The sequence below is a fragment of the Barbatula barbatula genome (assembly GCF_947034865.1).
Source record: "Barbatula barbatula genome assembly, chromosome: 13".
In the NCBI taxonomy this organism is placed as follows: domain Eukaryota; kingdom Metazoa; phylum Chordata; class Actinopteri; order Cypriniformes; family Nemacheilidae; genus Barbatula; species Barbatula barbatula.
Window position 1 is genome coordinate 18,486,551 of NC_136776.1, and position 21,509 is coordinate 18,508,059.

Sequence of the window (21,509 nt, forward strand, 5' to 3'; positions counted from 1 at the left end):
CATTAGTCAAGTTTTACATGCTGAACCCTACACCTCTCAAAGGCTCCCGGTCACAGGCAGCCTCCGCAGTTAGAATTGGCAAAGCCTCCCTTACCGTGACCCCTGTGAGGTCGCCATAAATTGCAGCTAAAGAAAACACGCCGGTCAGTAGCTCTGAGACCGCCATTACATCAGCACAGTTGGTTGGCGGGGGTTTGGGATGTGTCGATTTTACCACTGTGTGATTTCATGAGCAAACCATCTACCCCGGTTTGGCTGCCAAAAACAGCGTCATCTGTCTGCATTGGGGGGGGGGATAAGTGCTTTGGTGTGAGCTGCGTCAAGATGAATGTCTGTGATCATTCCCTGATTTATATTTAGGATAAATATAGGAAGTTCTTATTCCCAAGATTTGTGAAATGTTCTTTGTGTTTTGAGATAGGAAGATAGACTCTTAGATAGAACCTTGTATTAAAGGTTAGTTAATTTATTTTTGTATTCATCATGTCATTATAAACATAATTTTTCTGCAAAATATTTTGAAGAATGTTGGTAACCAAACAACAGACATTTCTCAAAACATCTTTTGTGTTCCACAGAAGAAGAGTCGTATACGGGGTTTCAAAAATGTATTTATAAATAAAGGTAAATGTATTCTTATTTTCAATTCTAAAGAAGGCAGATGTTTTCTCTGTTAAGGATTTGTGTCTGGACTGCCATGTGTCTTATTCAAGCCTGGTGCGATAAAACAACAAACAAATCTGTGTATAAACAAAACAAGTGAAATGAATAAAACAAACAACAAAAGTTTTTCTCTTAAGCAGCGGTGATTTCACCATGTCCCGCCTACTGTAAAAATCTCCTTGGTCAAAATCCTTTTCCACATAACTGTATACAAAATATAAAAGTATTTTCCGATTGGCCGTGATTGTGTTTGTGTCATAGCGGCAGGCCAATTCACATCCTTCCTAAACAGATACATTTCTTCTCGCTGGAAACTTCAAAACAAGTATACGTCTATATTAAATATCTTCTTTATTTGAAAACGATGGAAATTAAAGGTATGTCCCCGTTTTGATGGCCAAGTATTCGTGTATGTGAAAGTGTGTCAGGTTGGGGGTGGAAGGAGGCAAAAACTGCAATAGCAATTAGGCCGAATCCTCCAGAGAGCTTATTTGCTGGAAGCGTGGAAGCGAAATCTGGGGGTTCAGCGGCCCCGAACAGCGGCTGATCAGAGCGACGGTCTCCCGAGTCCTGGCAGAAGTCGACACGACGGTCGATTCCAGCACAGCTGCAGCAGGCTTGAAATGAACAATACATCCTCTGGCTCCCATTCTTAAGAACACTCTATTCCATGTCATTTTCCAGTAAAGGAAAAAGAGAAACAGACAGGAGAGAAACAGATATCCAGTTTATTATTTTGTCCGCACACATGCTCACATGACCGCCGTGTGCGAATTGATTGTCCATTTGCTGGAATTAATCCTAAATACTTAACTCTTAAAGTAATAGTTCACCTAAAATGAAAATTATTAAACCCTTATTTACTCCCATGTCATTCCAAACCTATATGACTGTCTTTCTTCTGCAGAACACAAAAGAAGAGATTTTGAAGAATGTTGGTAACCAAACAATACAGACCCCCAAAGAGACATTTCTGTTGTGTTCCAGAAGAGTCACATGCAGGTTTTAAATGATATAGGAGTGAATAAATGATGACAAAATGTGTATTTTTGGGTGAGCTATAAATTGTAGCTTTGTTGCATATTGTTGCAAATAGCTAACCTGACACAATGTTAGATTAACGTTGACACAGCGTTAGTTTAAAGAAAGGCACAGAATTTCTCTGCGTACTGCGACAGACGAAGATGGAGACGCTCATCGTCCACACTCGGCATGAATTATGCTCTTGTTATACCAGCTCTGTGACTAAAAGACGCGCAGCAATATTAATGTAATCTCAACTCATCAGCCGGCTAATGTAACATTCACGCTGGCTGATCATTTTCTGCCATTAGCATTCTGTTTCCTTCCCGTCTCGGAAGTCCGCAATTACGCCCGCGCTCACAGCTGATTTGGAAGTCATTCTTACTTGCACCGTTGTCCATATTTCAGCCTCTTAATTGGTATGAATATAACATGCACATTACATGACGGTTGGGTTTACTTCATTAGTCTGATCCTAACTTGATCCTTACCGTATAATGTATGGATCGTAAGAAAAAGTAATGAACATGGAGTTACTGTATGTGAGTTGTCTAACAGAAATGTGTGCGTGTGTGTTCAAAGCCTCAGTTGGAAAATCTGAACAACCACTGGCCTACTTTAGAAACCTGACAGAAAGTGTGTTATTTAAAGACTGTGTCCCGCTGTGTCGTCTGCTTGGCTTTTTATTCCTGTTGCAACTGGGTTGTTGTGATGAGCATTGCAATGGTCCAAATGCCTAGAACTTTTGACAAGTATGAATGTCTTGGCTTTTCTAATGCCTCTCTCCCTGATTCACTCTCTCCCTCTCCACAGGCTTTTCCCTTGAGCTCCTTAAGTAAAAAGCAGCCCACCCTGCTGGTTGTTTGTGGCCCTGAGCAGAACGGCTCCATCGGTCTGGTGTGTGCCCGCCATCTGCGCATATTTGTAAGTACAGAGAACAGGGAAGGGCACGATGATGGCATGGAGGGTTGCATGGTGGTGAATGTACACTAGATGTCTTAAATAATAGCAGCTTGTTGAAATGTTTAAAGATAAAACCGGTGGTGGACTAAAGCATCTGTACTTTATTAGAGTTCTTATTATTATTTAATTTTTAATACAAGCTCCTGTTCTTATTGTAAATGATTCGTCAGTGCACGTTGTTCCAAAGAAAATCCATCTTTCGTCTTCATTGAAATGTTATGACTTAAACCACTTAAACAACGTTTTCTTTTCAACCGATGTCATCAAGCACTCATGTAGAGACCCTCATTCACAATCAAATCTATTTCCAATAAATAAAATCATTAAAAAACGTGTTTCGTTCAGAAATAGTGTGTCACATTTTGTATTTCGAAAAGCCATTTTATGTTGACTGTAAATCCGTGGGCCATTAAGTTGCTGTCATCAGTGTTTCACAACCAGCCCCCATCCTATCACAAAGAAAATATTAAAAATAAAATGCATCTATGTTAATTTCAAGTTCACCATACACCTCTGTGACGGTCGATTTAGGAAGCATCAGTATTCGCCTATCAAACATATCTGTTAAAGTTATTCCCCTCTCAAGAAGTGAGGTTTGGCTGGTTTACATTATGGGATACTTGGAATGAATAAAACACTCATCTCTCTGTCCAAGGGAAAGAGAGGAACACAATAGTGGATCATCACATGATGTCTGCTGGTTTCTACATTCCCAGTACACATCTGCACAGACTGCACTGAGGTTATGCAACAAATACATTAAGTTTTACTGCTGGATTGTAATGAATTTACTCAAGGATTTTATCCTCTATCCCAAGCCAGCATTTCTCCTGTTTGCTCTTTAAACCTCCAAAGCCCAGTAAATAATACATTTTTAAGAAAATATTTAATATTTCTGTCTCAATCATATTTGTTTTGTAGTTTCAAAACATAATCTGATCCTTTACTAATACGTGCCTAAGTACACGCATCAAGGATCGCTGTCCTAAGCAAGTTTCAAAATGTAAATTTTAGCACTCATGAATCACTTCAAATGGTTTTTTGAAATAAAATGATGAGGTAATTACATGATGAGGCTGATTTATAAACTCAAATTCTTCAGTATCTTCCAGCATGTCCACACGGGGACTAAATAAATCAACTGTCTGGTTCATGCGCGGCAGCCACATAATACATTTCCAACCATGTCTGTTTCCTTCATTCCGGTTCTTTCTTTTATCATGTTTCTAACGGTGCCCGGAAGGTCCTTACACAGAGATCTTATTCAAAATAAAAAGGTTGACATCATATGCTCAAGCATATTTTGCAGAATGTATAATAACAATGAAAGTGTTTTTTCTCACATGTAGGAATACGAGCCCACTATTTTCTACCCAAAGCGTTCGACTCAGAGTTTGCACCAGGACTTCACCATTCAGTGCGAGAAAATGGACATCCCATTTCTTTCCTATCTTCCAACGGAGGTAGGCGTTTCAAACAAAAGGGCAAATTGGGAATGACAAAAGTTAAGTCGACTGTCAGAAGTTTCAATCTGATGCTCATTCTTTTTTATCCTAACCGACTCCCGTCTGATCTGCTGACCAGGTCCAGCTGTTAAACGATGCCTACAATCTGGTGATTGATGCCATCTTGGGACCAGAAGCGGACCCCAATGATGTAAAAGAGCCTTATGCTGGGATGCTGGTGACTCTGAAACAGGTCAAAATCCCCATCGTTAGTGTGGACGTGCCCTCAGGTATTTCCTATTAGACACACTGTCCATCATTTATGACTATTTCTACCTCTGGCTCCTTATGGGTGTTTTGGTGTCACAACAAAATATGATGCACAAATGGCTTACAGAAGAAAACCATTTCGTGCAAATGGTCTCAATCTGTTCAGAGGACTGTTTTGTTTGTTTTGCTTTGACCTCAGGTAATGATTACAGAAATGCTAATTCGATTCCTCAGTTCTTCAGCACATGTAAGTAAGATGCTAGCTAAACAACCAAAACAGGTCTTCTTCTAACAAGCAGATTAGATTTTAAAGAATTTTAAAATATTTCATAATTTATTCATTCCCATGTCATTTGAAACCTGTATGTATTTCTTCTTCAGAACACAAGTTATTTTGAAGAATGTTGGTAACCAAACAACATTGGCCCCCATTGACTTGCGTTGTATGAACACAAAACCAATGAAACATTTCTCAAAATATCTTCTTTTGTGATCCACATAAGAAAGTCATATACAGGTTTTGAATGACATTAGGCTAAATAAATAAAACCACAATGTTGAATTAATTTCTTTGTGTGAACTTTCCCTTTAATACAAACGTGTAGCACAATAGACTGTGTGGACATTTATGTTTACTGATCGTCATTTGCATAATTCCCTACATTTTATCTCATGTAGTCCCACTGACCACGTACAAAATGTTCATTTACACAATTAGTTGTCAAATCCTGTTTGCTGCTACTTTGTACATTTGTGCTTTGTGAGTCTCGTGGCGCTTGTAATAGGTGAAACTTCCCTCGTAAATGCTATTAAAACAATTTAAGCAGCCCCCAGTTGTAATTAAAGCTGAAGTGAGTAATTTTTTATGTCAAGTTTTTTCCTGTCTATATGCATCCTGTCTGTATTCCTCGGTTGCGCTATTAAAACCATTCCCTGACAATATAGGCAGAATCAAAGATGTTTGATGGGGCGGAGCTATCTGTTTGGTCGACCAATAGCTGACGGTATTAGTGGAAATCCGTCTGAAATCATTATTGTTTTTGTGAATATAGTTTTGTATTAAGGACTAGCATTAACATCAGTATACATGCAAATATAAAACATTTTTATATACATAATTTTATATACATAATTCTAGAGAATTAGAGCTGTATACTAGATTTCTAATTGGTGGTACATTCTTGTAAGCATACGAAATGGTCATTATTTAATTGAGAAATGGGACTGCAACACCTCTTAAGACATTTCCATGACAGAGTCTCGACTTTATGGAGCCGTCTCAGATAAATAATTTGACCAGAGTTGACCTTTAAGTGCAAATCTGTTGTCCTGGACCCTAAAGTGTTTGCATAGCAGACAAATTATCAAATAAAAGTAAACACAACCATTATGTCATCCGGTGACTTGATTTGAAAATTGCAGCTGATGGCTTACACATTGCATTTTTTTGTGCCTTTCTCCAGATGATCATGATGTTATGAATGATCTCTGCGAGCCAGTTTTCCACCTCTTATCTGGACGAATCCGGAAACAGCGTTATGTTTTAGTTCATGCACGAAGGCGTCGATTGTTTTTCAAGCGAACTCTTCTTGTCTTTCTTTTTTTGAAGGTTGGGATGCGGATGAACCAAGCAACGATGGAATCAATCCAGAAGTTCTGGTCTCCCTGACAGCCCCCAAAAAGTGCGCAACAGGTTTCTCGGGAAAGCATTTTCTGGCGGGACGATTCCTGCCCTATGACATTCAGAAAAAATATGAACTGAATCTGCCAGAATTTCCAGGCACGGATTGCGTTATACAAATGTAGCGGATTACAATAAACCTGTATTTTGGATAAAAAGGATCATGTTTCCCCCTTTTGTATTTTATAGATTGTTCTGTGGCATTCTGTTACAAATATAAATATTACATACTTTAAGTAGATCTGAGGAGATGAGTTTACCTTGGCCAACTGAAGCTGCAGAATTTAGTAAACATTTAAGTCTCTTGAGGTCTCCAATTCAAAAATACACGAAGATCTGGTGAAAAAGGTGAAATGTGTAATTTCCACGTCAACAGTGCCACCATAACAAGACATTTCAAGTTGTTTTTATAACATCACAGATCCAATGTGTTCACAAAAACATTTACGCTTTTTTAAATAAATAAATCTGCATATAGTTTATTTAAAGTTGTCGCAAAAATTCACACTTCACCTTTAATGTTGGGTAATGTTCCAAGTGCATTACCCTGATAGTGCCTCCGAATGTTTACAAAACCTTAAAACCAATCTTACTCCAATACAAACAAGTCGAGGATATTCTGACGATGAAAAATGTGTGTGTATATTATTTTGTTTTTACTGTATAATGTACACATTTGCTTACCTAGTTGTTTACAAGCTGAATGAAGTTGAGAGATATAACGTTCAAATAAATGATCTATGTAAAAACTGTTCTCCACATTAATTGAAATTCAAATGTTGGATATTCAACGTTGAAAACATGCGGATGTTATTATTTAGCCAGGAGTGTTGGATCGGAAAGCTATTGGAATATGCGTCCCATTAGCCAATATTTGGAACAAAAGGGTAACTAAGACCATTAGACCGTACAGTATATTATTTCTTCCCAGAGATTTATTCGAAAGTCAGGAAAAAGCGTGGGTGATATAAAGGAATGTTTGAGGAATGGTTACAGTAGGTGAGCGGTAGCAGTGTAATGACGCATCATAAATGCAACGTAGGCCAGTCAGGGATGTAAACCTTAGATCCCAAAATTAGGCAATGATGACCTCAAAAATCTAACCGTATTACAGACAGACATACAGGGATGTTTCAAGTACACATTTCTGTCCACCCTGTCTGAAGGCCAAATGTACGTTTATTGTCATTTAGTAAGAAGCCTGCAAAAGATAGCACAAAGAGAAGTCATATGCGGTCAATATGGTGACATGGAAAATATGAAGATCTGTTTAGACTGAAAGAATCGGGAAACATATTTTGGTCTGTGCTTTGCACTGAATACTTGGCTGTTTATTCGTTTTGATTACATTTGCCATCTTTGTCCTTTGCGATTTCTGATTGATTCTTTTAGCCAAAATAATACAGAGGTTGGTCCCCGGACATGTGTTCTGTTCCAGACCGTACTGTACAGGTTGCATGCCTGGGAACATTTACAGTACAAATAGTTAGACACAATTACCTCTGCTTATGAACCATGAGACTTCAAAGTTTTGAGTGTTGAGCTCCACCAGACACCCCATTCGACCGTGGCCATCTTGCATTTTATGACTTAATATAAGCAAACCATCTGCTGTTGACAAATTGTACAAAAACAAAACATTTAAAGGTCCAGTGTATAAAATGTCGTGGCATCTAGTGGTGAGATAATGAATTACAACAAGCTCACTCCACCCCCCCCCCCCCTTTTCTCTCACAGGACTGAGATTTCGCCACGTTTTCGCTTCTTTGCCAGCGGAAATTATAAACGCAGTTTGTCCGTTTAGGTCTACTGTAGAAACAACATGGTGAATTGCATGTAAGGAGACCTGCGGTGTATACAATTTGAAGGTAAAAACATAATGCTTCATTATGTAAGATGTTTATAAACCTCTGAAGACATAGTTATGTATTCCTATCCTTTGCATTAGCATATTCTGTTATTGGATTATCCAAAAAATACGCATTGGACCTTTAAACAAGAGAAATAAAAATACAAAGCCTCTTTAAACAATGTGAAAGAGTTATTGTGAGTCGTGATCTGTGACAGATGATGTATTACAAAATGTAAACCATTCTGCTGTTTACAACACACTTTTTGTGGCTTGTTTATTTTTACGAAGCAGGTGCATCATGTCTCGGTCTGTTAATAGGTCATGTTGTACGTTTCGGGAGCATTCCGGAAATGCTCTACAAGCATGTTCAGTCCTGCTCCTGGAGGGCCACAGCGTTTAAGTCCAACTTTAATCAAACACTCCTGTAATAGCCATTCTGGAGACTTTGGTGGTTTTTGTGCAGTAAGGTCTGCACAATGGTGGCCCTCCAGGAGCAAGACTGGATACCCCTGTATTGCAAAGTTGCACTCCATAGCAAAACATAAATGAAAATCTGCTGCGAAATGAATTTTAAATTAAAAAAATCTGCCGAAGATACTGCACGTTAATGTCTTTATTTATAATCAAATTGACAACTATTTCAAGTAGGATGCCAGCCAGGAATATCATAAAACACACAATGTGACTTATTGTCCTAAACCGTGCAGATGAAGTAATGAACTTGATGAAAAACACAAACATAATGTTTTTCTGATGCAACCTTCACCTTTATTCTACATGTGTGTGTTGTTCTATGTCTGCTGGAATGATATAAAGACGCAGATGTTAATGCACTGGCCAATGGCGAGCAAAAGGGGGCCGGGCTGGACCCCTCTTCGTTCCATCCTGTCTTTTAAAACTCTGGGTACTTCACAGAACTCCATCAGACTTGAAGGACAGGGAAAACAAATGAACGCTGATTTTTCCGTCAAGTCACTCAAGAACTTGACATAACTATCTATTTTTCAGTTTTTTCTACCCTTTTATTGCTTTCTTTTTTGTTACCAGCAGTGTCCCGTCAGTGACAGTATGTGGAACATCACAGTGGTGACATTGGTCCTGTGTACTCTATTTGTACTGTGTCTGGCACAAGGTAATGTAAAAAGGCTTTAACGTTTCATTTCTCAAGTTAGATTTTGTATTATGTAAGCTTTGGACAGAGCTGTCAGCACCTGAGACTTGCGAGAACAGCAGGATTGTTTGTTTTACAGCAGAGCAATGTAACTATATTGAAAGGGTAATGTTAAGTCATTTTTTGCTTGCATAATAATTTGTGTTACTACTTTTATTGACTAATTTTGTAAAAACATGGGATATTATTTAATACAGCTAGAGAGGAAGATTTTAACTATTGCTGTAAAAAAGATGCTGATGAAAGATGAATACGATGCTGGTGATGATGTGAATAGTGATCACCAGGTGTTTTTTTAACAAACAATTAAAAATGTATTTTAGATTTAAATCTAAAAGAAAATGACACCCTGTTCTATTGCCCTTGCTAAATTGACCATGGTTTAACTACAGGCTAGTCACAATAGTATCAGGGTTTTATTCCTAGTAAAAACCAATTTATTGTGGCAATACCATGATATTTGTGGGAAAACTATGGTAATTCAAATTGTCATAAAAATTTACCCCCAAAACATGGTCCCCACACTTCTACTATAATAAAACCATTGTTGATTTTCCCAAGGGTGTGATTTTACACAGTTTCAAAAACAACTCTCTGAATTGTAAATGGCAGGGCAGGCTTAGATTCTGACATTTATGAAAGAAAAATCATTCACAGTTCACTGTTATATAATATTTAATGGCAAATGTGGCACACGGCAGCAGCTTTGGTTCCTCCCGCAAAAGTGTTTGTGTAAAGTCATTCAGATGCTGAATCCTGTCCCAGCATCACCCCAAAAACCTCTGCTGTGGAAACCAAAGACCTGGAGGAATGTATAATTTTCTTACAGGAAAGTCTTCGGGGTTTTATTCATCTTTGCTCTTTATTTACCTTCTCTCTCTCTCTCTCTCTCTCTCTCTCTCTCTCTCGCTCTCTCTCTCTCTCTCTCTCTCTCTCTCTCTCTCTCTCTCTCTCTCTCTCTCTCTCTCGCGTCTCCTGTCCACCTCGCGCTCGTCGCAATTTATTACCTGTTTCCCATCGCGAGCAGACAGACTCTGCCTCCGCGCGCGCCTGTGGCACGGAAAATAATCTTTGAAGGCTTTAAAATCGTAAGGATCTAAAAATCTGGGTTAAAATAACCAGATGTCACCATTAATGAGCTGCTAACCCGCGTATCCGTGCCAGTTTCGACCTGGGCACGGCGGAGTCCTTTTCACCGCTCCAAAGTAAACATTACCGCTTTCTAATCTCTAAACGATTCATTTACCAGATGCTTCCCTTTACTCCTAAGTCCCGATGCCCAGCGACGACCTCTGTTGCTTTCACGTGATAAAAGGAAATAGTGATCAGAAATGTGATGCGTCGCGAAGTTGCGGTCAAGTGACACCTGACTGAACGCGCTTCTAGTTTCTACACTTCTGTCTGTAATTCTGCATAAAGTTTATTGATATCTTCTGATTTCTACACATGCAATACGATAGAAAAAAAACAGTTCAAAGGCTAACAGTCATTTAAGGCACAACAATCGGGAGACGATGAAAGAGTTGAGAATAATGGAGTACAGATTCATTTCAGAGTCAATGGAACAGTCAATGGCTCTCAATCTTGTCCTCAACCCAGTCAGACAGAGATCTCCATCCGAGTCTTCCATTAGAGCACACCTCTAAGTACATTACATGCGCCAGATGCGCAAAACTACTACCACATGTTTGCCGATCCAGGATAAACACACACACACAAAACCACTTTAGTGCGCTCATTTGCATCCATTAAAACATGATGGGATGTGGAATGCGCTTCCATGACCACCGCCCGGGCACGGTGCCTGTTTAAATGAAATGCCTTTTATTTCAAACAAATGCCAAAGATAGTGAATTAAACCCGTTAAAGACATTTTCGAGTTCTTTCATGTAAGTGCATGGGAGAGTCAGTGAGGAATTACATAACGTGCCTTAATGTTTTTCGTTGTCCTTTTTTGGAAATGCCAGGAAAATTTGGAGATTTGCATAAAGAACTACTGACGGTCAAAGTTGGACAATGTTTTCATTGTTTTGTGTCTGTGTATGATTTTATTCAGACATGAGAAAATAAAGAAAGGTATTAAGAGGAAAGAAAGTGGAAACGGGATCGAAACCCAGGTTGGCTGCGTAAGCAACATAGTTCACTGTATCTAGGCCATGCGCGCTAACCACTGTGCCGCAACTTTGACGTAGAGCTTTTAATAAAACCCAACCTTACAATGTCTAAATTCAGTTCTGGCTTGGACTGCAATACGTCAAATGCACATTAAAAAGGGGGAATGTCTTAATAAAAGGGCATGCTTGCATGAATGGATTAATTGTGTATGACTATTGTGCCGTTAGCTTTATGAGGTGGCATGAGATATCTTAAAAGAGTAATGATACAGAACTTTATATTGCGGGATAAAACTCCTGGCACAAATATCAGTACAAAGTAATCATCCAATTGCAGTTATAGGCAGCGTCTTGTGCGCGAGCCAGCTACTAAAATAAACTTGTCATGAGCTGTTTGTTATTGGAGGGCAGAGTGTCAGTCTATGTTGGGAGTTCACTGATGTGCTCCGAATAGACCGTTGCGTATTTTTAGGTACTGTTAACTAATTGTTTCCACTGTAGAGCAAATAGGTTTCACACACCTGATCCCAATAACTAAGTGTAACTGGGTGGGAATATTTCAAGGTTCCATTGAGGTCAGATACCGCTCTTTTATAAGTCGGTAGTTCTTCAGTCTTAGAATAGAGTGGCAGAAGGTTGTTGCCAGTTATGTTGATGGCTACTGTATGGGGTCAAGTACCGTTTAACGGTTTAAATACTGTTAAAGTACTTTAAGAGTATTCTATATACATGAGAACACAAGTACGCAAACATAGATACTTTAATTTGTTTTCTGCATTGCATTTCAATGGAAATATGGCTGCTAACTCTACAGGAGAGACTTCTTTAAACAGACTGGTGATGATGTGCATAGCTTCTAGTGATTGACATATCTGCTGCAGATAAGCGCTTCAGTGTGTGTACTTAGAGTGATGCCAGTAATGATCCAGTGTCAAGACACTGTGCCGTTTCTACTTGAGGATGTTAGGCTTGGCTACACGTCTAGACACGTCACCCCGGGGGGAAATTATATTTTGAATGAAACCCTCAACCAATGACCAGATTTCCTTATCACATTACACTTGTTAATTTATACACAGGTTCTGGAAATTAATTCAGGGATTTACTGTCGGCACACGGGACGGTGAGCTTCGCACGCAGCTCTGGAAGTTTTCTGTCTTCCTTCTGGAAGCGAGATTTTCTTATAATGTCTCATCTAGAAAGCATGAGGAAACATATGTTTGTCCCTGTCTTTTCTTCTTGGGGCTTTGGTTTGTAAGTGTCTCCAGCTTGATTCTGAATGAAGGGAATCCGATTCTGAAGCACACAGTGTGTGTTTTACTTTTGTGTAGACGATTGGGCTTCCCAGATGTGACAGTGTGAGTTTTAAAGTTCAGCATGACACCATGTGTCCTGCTCAGGTGGTCACTGAGGAAACGACTGAATGCAAAGCTGATAAAAGTAGGCCAGTCGTTCCACTTGGACTACAGTGGCACCAATACCGAGAGCACACACAATAAATTCAGACACCCTTGGGGCAACGCTTTAATATTGAATGTCTTTTGCACACGTTCCAGTTGCTGCAAAGCCAAGCAAGATTTTCCAATCACATTTACAGACAAGTCTGCAGTCTAAGGAACTTGCAAAGAATACGTTGTTCCGATCTTTAACACTGAAATGATATTGGACAGTAATAGATCAACCAATTCTCAACACATTTTAAGAGCAAATTTTATTAGTCCCAAAGGGGTTGCAGATTTCGGTAATTCAATAAGCAGCCATTTTTCCTTTGGTAGCACCTTTGTGTCGAGTACTATGTAATAAATGTTGCTTTCCCACAGGGCCTATCTGGGACAGCTCACATCTTCGAAGATTAAACCAAACAGACAGGAACAGAAAACTGGCATACAACAGCCTCTTAGAACCACAGACCACAGGTAGTTATGGTTAAATTAACTCATTTGCCGTGTTCGACTCCATCCAAACCACACTTCTGATATTTTTGATCATATGAAAAATTGGATTTTAAAAAGTGATGTAAGCAATGAAATAATCTGGATTTTTGGAGTGATCCGTCTTCATTAAATGAGCCATCATGACGTAAGATGTTCGCCACTTTACTGCTAAAACAAAACATTGACTGTTTGAAGTACAAATGAGTTTACATATGCTCTTCATTTGACCGTATTGAGACAATTCAGAAAGATTTGACTTGAATAACCTCATCCTGTTCCCATTTCTCATAGAAGATTGTGACATGAAGCAATAAGCACTTGTGTCAGATTTCTTGGGACGAAGTAAAACGGGCAGACAAAAGCGATGCAGAAATCTGAAGGAAATCACCCAAGTACTCATCACTGGGTCATTTGCAAAACAAGCCCGTTCTAATAAATGTCTTATTGTTGTCTGTTCTTGTTAAAGCAGGCGTGACCGAGTGGACATCCTGGTTTAACATCGATCATCCAGGAGGAAATGGGGACTACGAGAGGTTGGAGGCCATTCGCTTCTACTATCGGGAAAGGGTATGTGCACGACCTGTAGCCATGGAGGCCCGTACCACAGACTGGGTCGCCGCTGCGGATACAGGGGAGGTGGTACATTCCAGTCTGGAGAAAGGCTTCTGGTGCATCAATAAGGAGCAACCATATGGCCACAGTTGCTCCAACTACCATGTGCGATTCCAGTGTCCGCCAGGTACAATTAGTCAAGAGGCAATCCATCAAAGCACTAAAGTGTATTCCATGTGGAGGCATATGAGTGTGCATTTTTCTGTTGGAGAGATGAGGTTGGATGATTGTTGCTTTTTGTCGCTTAAGTTCACTCCTTCTGGACCGAATGGGGCGGGTGGACGCCTTGCTCTGCCACCGCCTGTAATGATGTCGGAATCCAAGTTCGCCAGAGGAAATGCATGAGCACGCAGCCTCTTCCATTACTGCTTTCTCCCATCTGTGTGGGTCCTCAAGTAGAACGGAGAGAGTGTTCAACCCCGCCATGCCAAGGTATAAGTCTTAATAGTTTTCCAGTAACTTGATGGTTTTAGGAAAATGTAAACTTCTGATAACATGAATTCCCAGGCCTTCCTTTCTCTCAGATGTATTCAGCAGGATTGGATACAGTATTAATAGACAGCAGTGTGATGTTGCAAGCTCATTGTTTGCTTATGACATCAGATGTCTCCACCTCCACATGTCATATGGCTAAATCAGCTGGCAACACTTGACTCAAAAATTAGCTCACGATTCTCGAGAGCAATCACATCCCACTGACATTTACATGACACATATGGTGACCAAATTAGCTGTATTGCCTCATTTTTATTTGATCAGAAAATCAATGCAACCACACTGACAAAGCTGCTTCAGAATGTAGTTTACCAATCTGACTCAATTTGTTTTTACAAATATTTAAATTCTGTAATAATTTACTCATTCTCAAGTTGTTCGAAATATGTATACATTTGGTTGTTCTGCAAAAGCAAAGCTGTTCCTTTAATTCAACACTATTGTCCTTTGAATAAACAGCCATGTGGAGTAACTGGGGTTCCTGGAGCACTTGCTCTGCTACCTGTGGGAAAGGTCGCAGGACAAGACGAAGAACCTGTCACAGATCTTCAACCAAGATCCAGTGCACAGGACGACCCACAGAGGTCCAGAAGTGTGGAAACACATGTCCAGGTATCTTGTATGACAAAAGTCACAAACTCTGAAAACCTGTTGTATCTTTTCCTGTTAAAAAGCTGTGTTGTGTTTCGCAGTGGCGTGTAAACTCGACTGTGCTGAGGGGAGTCCCAGTAAAGACTGCAGCTACTGTATCTGTCAAGGGCCGACATTACACGGCGAGGTCTTCAGTGTCACAGGTGTACCAGTGGCTGGTGCTACAGTGGCTGTAGCCAACCAAGCTAAAATCATCCGTGCACAAACTGATGCCCAGGGTCAGTTTAAGATAGAGGAACTATGTTCCACCCTGGAGACCAAAGTAATTGTCAGCAAAGAGAAGTTTGCTCCTGCCACGGTCCCTGTTTTCAGTAACACCACCGATACATTCTGGGTACGGGCCATCTTACGATCCTCAGGTAGGTATATCGAAAGAATAAACAAAAATGCAAATAACATTTGCATTAGTGTTGTTTTATTTGTATACATTTATGTTACATGGGAATGCCACTTTAATTTAATAAGGTTTTTTCCAACGAATGTATCAAAGATATTGCATTAGTGGTTCCTCTGTTTTTCACCTATCAGAGAAACCATATATTGTGAAGCATCCAGAGGACAAAGTACGGTACAAGGGACAGCGTGCAAATCTTTGCTGTACGGCTACTGGAATGCCTAAACCTGACAAATATTACTGGTAAAGAAACAATGACATGTCATTACATTTGATCCAAATATTGTCAAAGTTTATTGAAGATGTTACTTTGTTTGATTTTAAGGTACCACAATGGAACTTTACTGGATCGTGCCATATACAAGTATGATGAAAATTTAATATTGCGGGACCTGAAACCAGAGCAGTCAGGACAGTATCACTGCAAAGCAACCAGTCCAGCAGGAAGCATCAAGTCTACATCAGCCCTTCTCACTGTTTTTGGTAATTGCAGAACCATTTTAGCTGTGTTTTTGCAAAATGTTTTTCAAGACGAAAAAGAATCCCATTAAATTCTATAACAGTTTTACAGAGTACAGTCTTTCATAGTATTCAAGCTGGTAGAAATGACTGATTTCTAAAAGAGATACAACTGGCAAAAAGTCACAATGGGCCGACTCTGAAATAATTAAATCTTAGCCGTTTAGAGTTCTCTCTTATGAAAGTGAAATCCAAGCTTGATAATAAATCCTGTGTTTACTCTCACACTTATGCGCAGAAGTATGCGTTTTCAGATTCACGCAAACCACTACACAGTATGTAAATTCCCATGATGCTTGTTACCCGAGATATAGATTGTCAGAAAGATTCTGCCAAGAAGTGTGCTAAAGCAATCAGTTCTAGGTTTCGTCTGAGGAATCTTCTCCACTTCTTAATCATTGTGGCAGACGAAATGCACATCGGTGAATGAAACACTACCACATATCACAGCAGGATACTTAATGGAGGTTGATTATTGTATTTTGTATTCGCTCCTGTTTCTAAACAACTGTAACAGGGGGAAAGTTTTCCGTAAATTAGAATTCACAACCTCAAATTAAAGTCTTGAAAAAGCGTGAATTCTTATGAATAAATCAACCACATTTACAGTACAGTGGTAATGTTGCAATAATAACTCAAGTCAGTTACATGGAGACATTTAACTCCACAATTACATCATAAGTCATAACTAGGAATATGACATGGCAACCGCCCCATAAACTAATGGTTGATCAGTGAGATCAACTGCTGCTTTGAATATTTTTTGCAATTCTCATATAATAAAAAACACAGCTTCTGTCAGAGTGTTACATGGAGTAAACACACTAAGACCCTCTTCAAGAGACTTTTGTGGCTTTTCAAAACCTTTCAGTCAACATCTTAAATGTTTTTTGTAGTTAAGTGATCCAACATGTTTTGATTGTTCATCTTGTTCATGTTTTGTACACATCCATAAATGTTCTGTATACTTGGAAAATGAAGTGGCCTAACCTCAAATTTCATTTTTCACAGCTAAAGGGACACCAGCATGCAATGCTACACCTGAAACACACCTGATCAAATTGCCCTTCGACTGCAGGCAGCCTGGAACAGACTCCAAGTTTTACAATGCAGGACGCTGTCCACACAACAAATGTCCTGGGTCATTGGACTTTGACATGCGCTGCAGAGATGGATCCGGCTTTTGCTGTGGGGTTAAACAAATGGAGCCTCGAGAGATCAAGTGTGGCCGGTACAACCTACCTATCAAGGCTGTGAAGGAGTGTGGGTGTCAGACTTGCATTGAGCCCAAAGTTCTCATACGTGGAAGGGTGGTTGCAGCAGATGATGACGAACCCTTGCGTTTCGGACACATATACTTGGGTAAAGAACGTATAGGCACAACAGGATATCAGGGTGGGTTCACAATTCAGGTTTCTCCAGACACACAGCGACTTGTGGTAAACTTTGTGGACCCCTCTCAGAAGTTCATCGATACAATTAAAGTCTTCATCTTTGACAAGAGAGGAGGGTCAGTCTATCATGATGTAAAAGTGATGAGAAAGCAGAAACCTATTGATATAAACGCTGCAGAAACTAATACAATTTATCTAGGAGAAATTGAAGGAGAGGACCCCATCGGTCAGCTGATTATACCTCCAAACTCTTTTCACAAAAAGACAGGGGAGGTGTATGAAGGAACAGTCAAGGCCAGCGTCACATTCCTTGACCCGCGCAACATCACCACGGCCGCTGCAACCCCGGGTGACCTCAACTTTGTAGACGATGAGGGAGAAATGCTTCCTCTCAGGACATATGGAATGTTTTCTGTTGATTTCCGGGATGAGGAAAACCAGGAGGTTCTAGGTGCCGGCGGAGTCCAGGTCCTCCTTGATACAGAGCATGTCAAAATGCAGGAGCATATCCCTGCTATGAAACTCTGGTCCCTTCATCCGGACACAGGCATTTGGGAAGAGGAAAGTGGCTTTCAGCCCAAACTAACTACGATCACTGGTAATGGAAGGAACAAAAGAGAGGAGCGCACATTCCTGATAGGAAATATGGAAATCAGGGAACGTAGGATGTTCAACCTGGATGTACCTGAAAATCGCAGATGTTATGTCAAGGTGAGGGCATATATGAGCGATAAATTCCTGCCCTCTGAGCAACTAGAAGGAGTGGTTATAAACCTGATAAACCTGGAGCCCAAGCCTGGCTACTCCTCAAACCCGAGGGCCTGGGGCCGCTTTGACAGTGTGATAACAGGACCAAATGGTGCATGTCTGCCAGCCTTCTGCGATGCTCAGAGAGCTGATGCATACACCGCTTACGTCACAGCTTTAATGGGGGGTGAGGAACTGGAAGCAGCTCCCTCATCACCAAAAATGAACCCAAACATCATTGGTGTGTCTCACCCATACTTAGGGAAGTTGGATTACCAGAGATCGGATCACGAAGATCAGGCACTTAAAAAAACGGCATTCCGAATTAACCTAGCCAAACCCAACCCTAATAATTTTGATGAAACAAACGGGCCAATATATCCCTACAAGAATTTAATTGGATGTGAAAATGCACCTGTTGATGCCAACCACTTTCGCTTTTTCCGTGTTGAAAAAGATAAATATGAGTATAACGTGGTGCCTTTTGAAGAGAGCGACCTCACGTCATGGACTGGGGATTATCTTTCCTGGTGGCCAAACCCGCAGGAGTTCAGGGCTTGCTACATCAAAGTTAAAATTCAAGGAGCTTCAGAAATTATGGTGAGGTCAAGGAACCTTGGTGGCACTCACCCTCAGACCAGAGGTCAGTTGTATGGCATTAGAGACATTCGAAGCACCCGTGACTTACACCAACCGAACACCTCCGCCGCTTGTCTTGAATTTAAGTGTAGCGGGATGCTTTTTGATCTAAGTACTGTCGACAGGACACTCATTTCCATCATCCCGCAAGCCAATTGCCGTCGGACAGGCGTCAACAATCTCCTGCAAGAGTATCTCATAAAGCACCCACCTGTTCTTCAAAACAATGAGTCTCACGCATTTAATATGTTGGCTCCTGTTGATCCCCTAGGACACAATTACGGAATATACACCGTCACAGACCAGAATCCACGCGTTGCCAAAGAGATTGCCATAGGCCGTTGCTTTGATGGCACCTCTGATGGTTTTTCCAGGGAGATGAAGTCAAATACAGGAGTGGCACTTACTTTCAGCTGCCCCAAAAGAACTTTGAATCGTGAGAGTTTATTCCAGCGCTTGCAAACAAATCCTGGCCTTACACTAACACAGATGGCCAGGGAGATGAGGGAGTCCCAAGGACTTCAAGTCAGACAAGGGTCAACCCAAATGGTGGCCTATCCGTTCGGCCAACAGGGCAGGAGCCAGAACCGCAGAGCCACAAACACTAATAGAAGACGACCCACTACAAGGACACAACCAAGAAAGTAGAGCTTCCTTAAGGTGAGTTTTCTTAACTTTGCTGAGTAAATATGAAACATTAAAACTTTAACAACAATCGCGTTTATGTTTGGTATTTTTGTTTAGGTCTTTAGGATTTAAGAGAACAAAGAAGAAAGGTTTACAATGCCTGCTATCGAAATCCCCAACTTGTTCAGCCTGGTGAATTTAAACTTGATTTATTTGAACACATTTAAACTCTTGCTTCTTGAGTATGGAGAACTCTCGTCTCACAGTTCCCTGCTCAAAGGTTACTGCATTAAGATTTTTCCTGTATGATTAGTGCAAACCGGTTAAAAGGCTCATCCTGGATGATTTTATTTATTTTAATTATTTCAAATTAAACAGCGGTACAGTCAACATCAATCTTTATGTAGACAACCCTTTACCAGTTTCTTCCAGTGTCTGACAGTAAGCCAAATAATGGGTGAAGGTCAGATGTGATGGCTGCTAACAATGGTTGTCGTTGAGATTGTATGTAAAAAAACTGGATGCAATAAAGTAAACTTGAGGCTAGACATACCAGGTATGATTTAGCCACCCTTTAGTCTGACCAAACCACCCCTGACACCAGCCAAAAACAGCATCCTTTAGCTAAATGGATTTTCAAACTAGACTAAACAAATCTGCGGTGAGATGTAATCAATGATATAATGGTCGTACAGCATAACTTCAAACACAAATTTCAATGTGGTAAAACTGTAATGGCTGGCCTAATTAAAAGCTTTCTTTTCGTTATGAAAACACAGTGCAGGTGTTCTACTTGTATGATAAAATTGATTGTATAGTTTTTTTGTTGGTCTCTGTCTTGTTTTTTTCTAGTGCAATATTTTGTTTCAATGACTTGTGAGCTCTAACAAAAATAGTCTATGTTATGTCTCATATTCAATATAAAATGCAACACAAACACAGTTGCAGTTTATGAAGTCTCCCTGGGATTGTTCGAAAACTATTTTAAAAACTGTGTCTTTTAAACATTTTACGAATCAGAGAAATAGCTGGTTAACTGTATTTATTGAAATACTTTTTGTGGGTAGTGTTGCAAATTAGATTCCATTATGGTAATTCATCTCTAATCTCTTTATGGTATGCAGCAACAACAGGCTAGCATGAGATTTTAACTCTTCAAGTAAATTGTATTGTGGGATTAAAGGCACGTTTTAATAAATAATGGTGCGAAATGTGAGTAAAGTTTAAACAACAGTATACAGTGAAATCAAATTAAATATTCTATGAAATATAAAAACTCCAAAAAGTGCAAAGTTGTAATGCTTAGTCCAGATGTAATTTACATTTACAAGATGTACTTACATTTAAATGATTTTTCATGTAAATAAGTATATCACAAAAAGCAGTTTTTCTCATTAGTCGAGTGTTGCTGTGGAACCGAGATATCATGTTCATCTATGTTCTTTCCAGTTGTTTGCTATATCCAAAGCACATATCGTAAAACAAGTTTATAATGTTTCCGTCACAGACAGTCTCACCTGATTCTGAGTCATACAAATGTAACTTGAATAACTTTATCTAAACCTTTGTAATTTTGTTATATATGCAATTACAGCATCTTTGGTCTACAATCTGTACCGCTTTTTCTTCATAGGCAAGCTAGTGATCAGTGGGAGGATGAAAATGGTGCTAAAAATTAGTTGGCCTCCGCAGTTTTCTCTCAAAAAAGTGTTTGTCCTCTGTTCAACTGTCAGGATGGTCTCAGGGAGACCATAAGATTTCCAGAAATCTCCTTTGGCAAATTGTGTTGCTAACTCTACCGTTGTCTCCGTTGCGATTACGAAAGTTGAATAGATGCCTGCTTCTTGAACATGTTTCATGTAAATCAATTCCTGAAAAATCCATAAGATTGTTAATGAAAGAGCATGAAACCCGTCTTGCATTCTCAAAAGCCGGTTTTATGTGTAAATAGGGTATATGAACACGGGACGATGAAGTACTTCCGCTAAAATCGCTGCCAGCTAGGTCAAAACAATGAGTTTAGTAAGAAAACTTTCAATTTCAGCGAACCGACAGCAATACGGTGAGCATTGTTAAGTGCTTCTGTGATCATGCCTGTAGTAAGTGAAAAATTTCTATTTGCTTTTTTTCATATTTGTTGATGTACCTTGAAACAAATATCCTGAAAAGCTTCTCCTCTTTGGTTGTCTTTTTCCAATGGCGCTGGCAGAGATTTTAGCGTAAGGACGTCATCGCTCCGTGTGCATATACCCCATTGTGGAATACAATATGTCAATTTTTCTGGAATGTAAATAAAGATCTCTTCCAAACACGTT

The 21,509-nt window shown here is 39.8% G+C and overlaps 2 protein-coding genes across 5 annotated transcripts in view; both read left to right on the plus strand.

The window, feature by feature from the left end:
• Positions 1 to 6,789, plus strand: part of yjefn3 (YjeF N-terminal domain containing 3) — a 28,239-nt gene extending 21,450 nt beyond the window's left edge. For all 4 annotated transcript variants that reach the window (XM_079471821.1, XM_079471822.1, XM_079471824.1 and 1 more), the window contains 4 exons: positions 2,500 to 2,610; positions 3,999 to 4,112; positions 4,234 to 4,384; positions 5,974 to 6,789. In XM_079471821.1, coding sequence (XP_079327947.1) covers positions 2,500 to 2,610; positions 3,999 to 4,112; positions 4,234 to 4,384; positions 5,974 to 6,170 — 573 coding nt within the window. In that variant the 3' untranslated portion in view covers positions 6,171 to 6,789. The remainder of the gene's footprint in view (positions 1 to 2,499; positions 2,611 to 3,998; positions 4,113 to 4,233; positions 4,385 to 5,973) is intronic.
• A 2,176-nt stretch (positions 6,790 to 8,965) lies between these two features.
• cilp2 (cartilage intermediate layer protein 2) lies at positions 8,966 to 21,500 on the plus strand (the record flags this gene model as incomplete). The annotated part of the gene is made up of 10 exons (XM_079470936.1): positions 8,966 to 9,029; positions 13,003 to 13,098; positions 13,586 to 13,855; positions 13,978 to 14,160; positions 14,683 to 14,835; positions 14,916 to 15,233; positions 15,403 to 15,511; positions 15,594 to 15,751; positions 16,799 to 19,227; positions 19,312 to 21,500. The coding sequence occupies 9 exons, from the start codon at positions 8,966 to 8,968 to the stop codon at positions 19,213 to 19,215; spliced, it is 3,768 nt and encodes a 1,255-aa protein (XP_079327062.1). The 3' UTR covers positions 19,216 to 19,227; positions 19,312 to 21,500.
• Between the last annotated feature and the right edge of the window lie 9 nt (positions 21,501 to 21,509).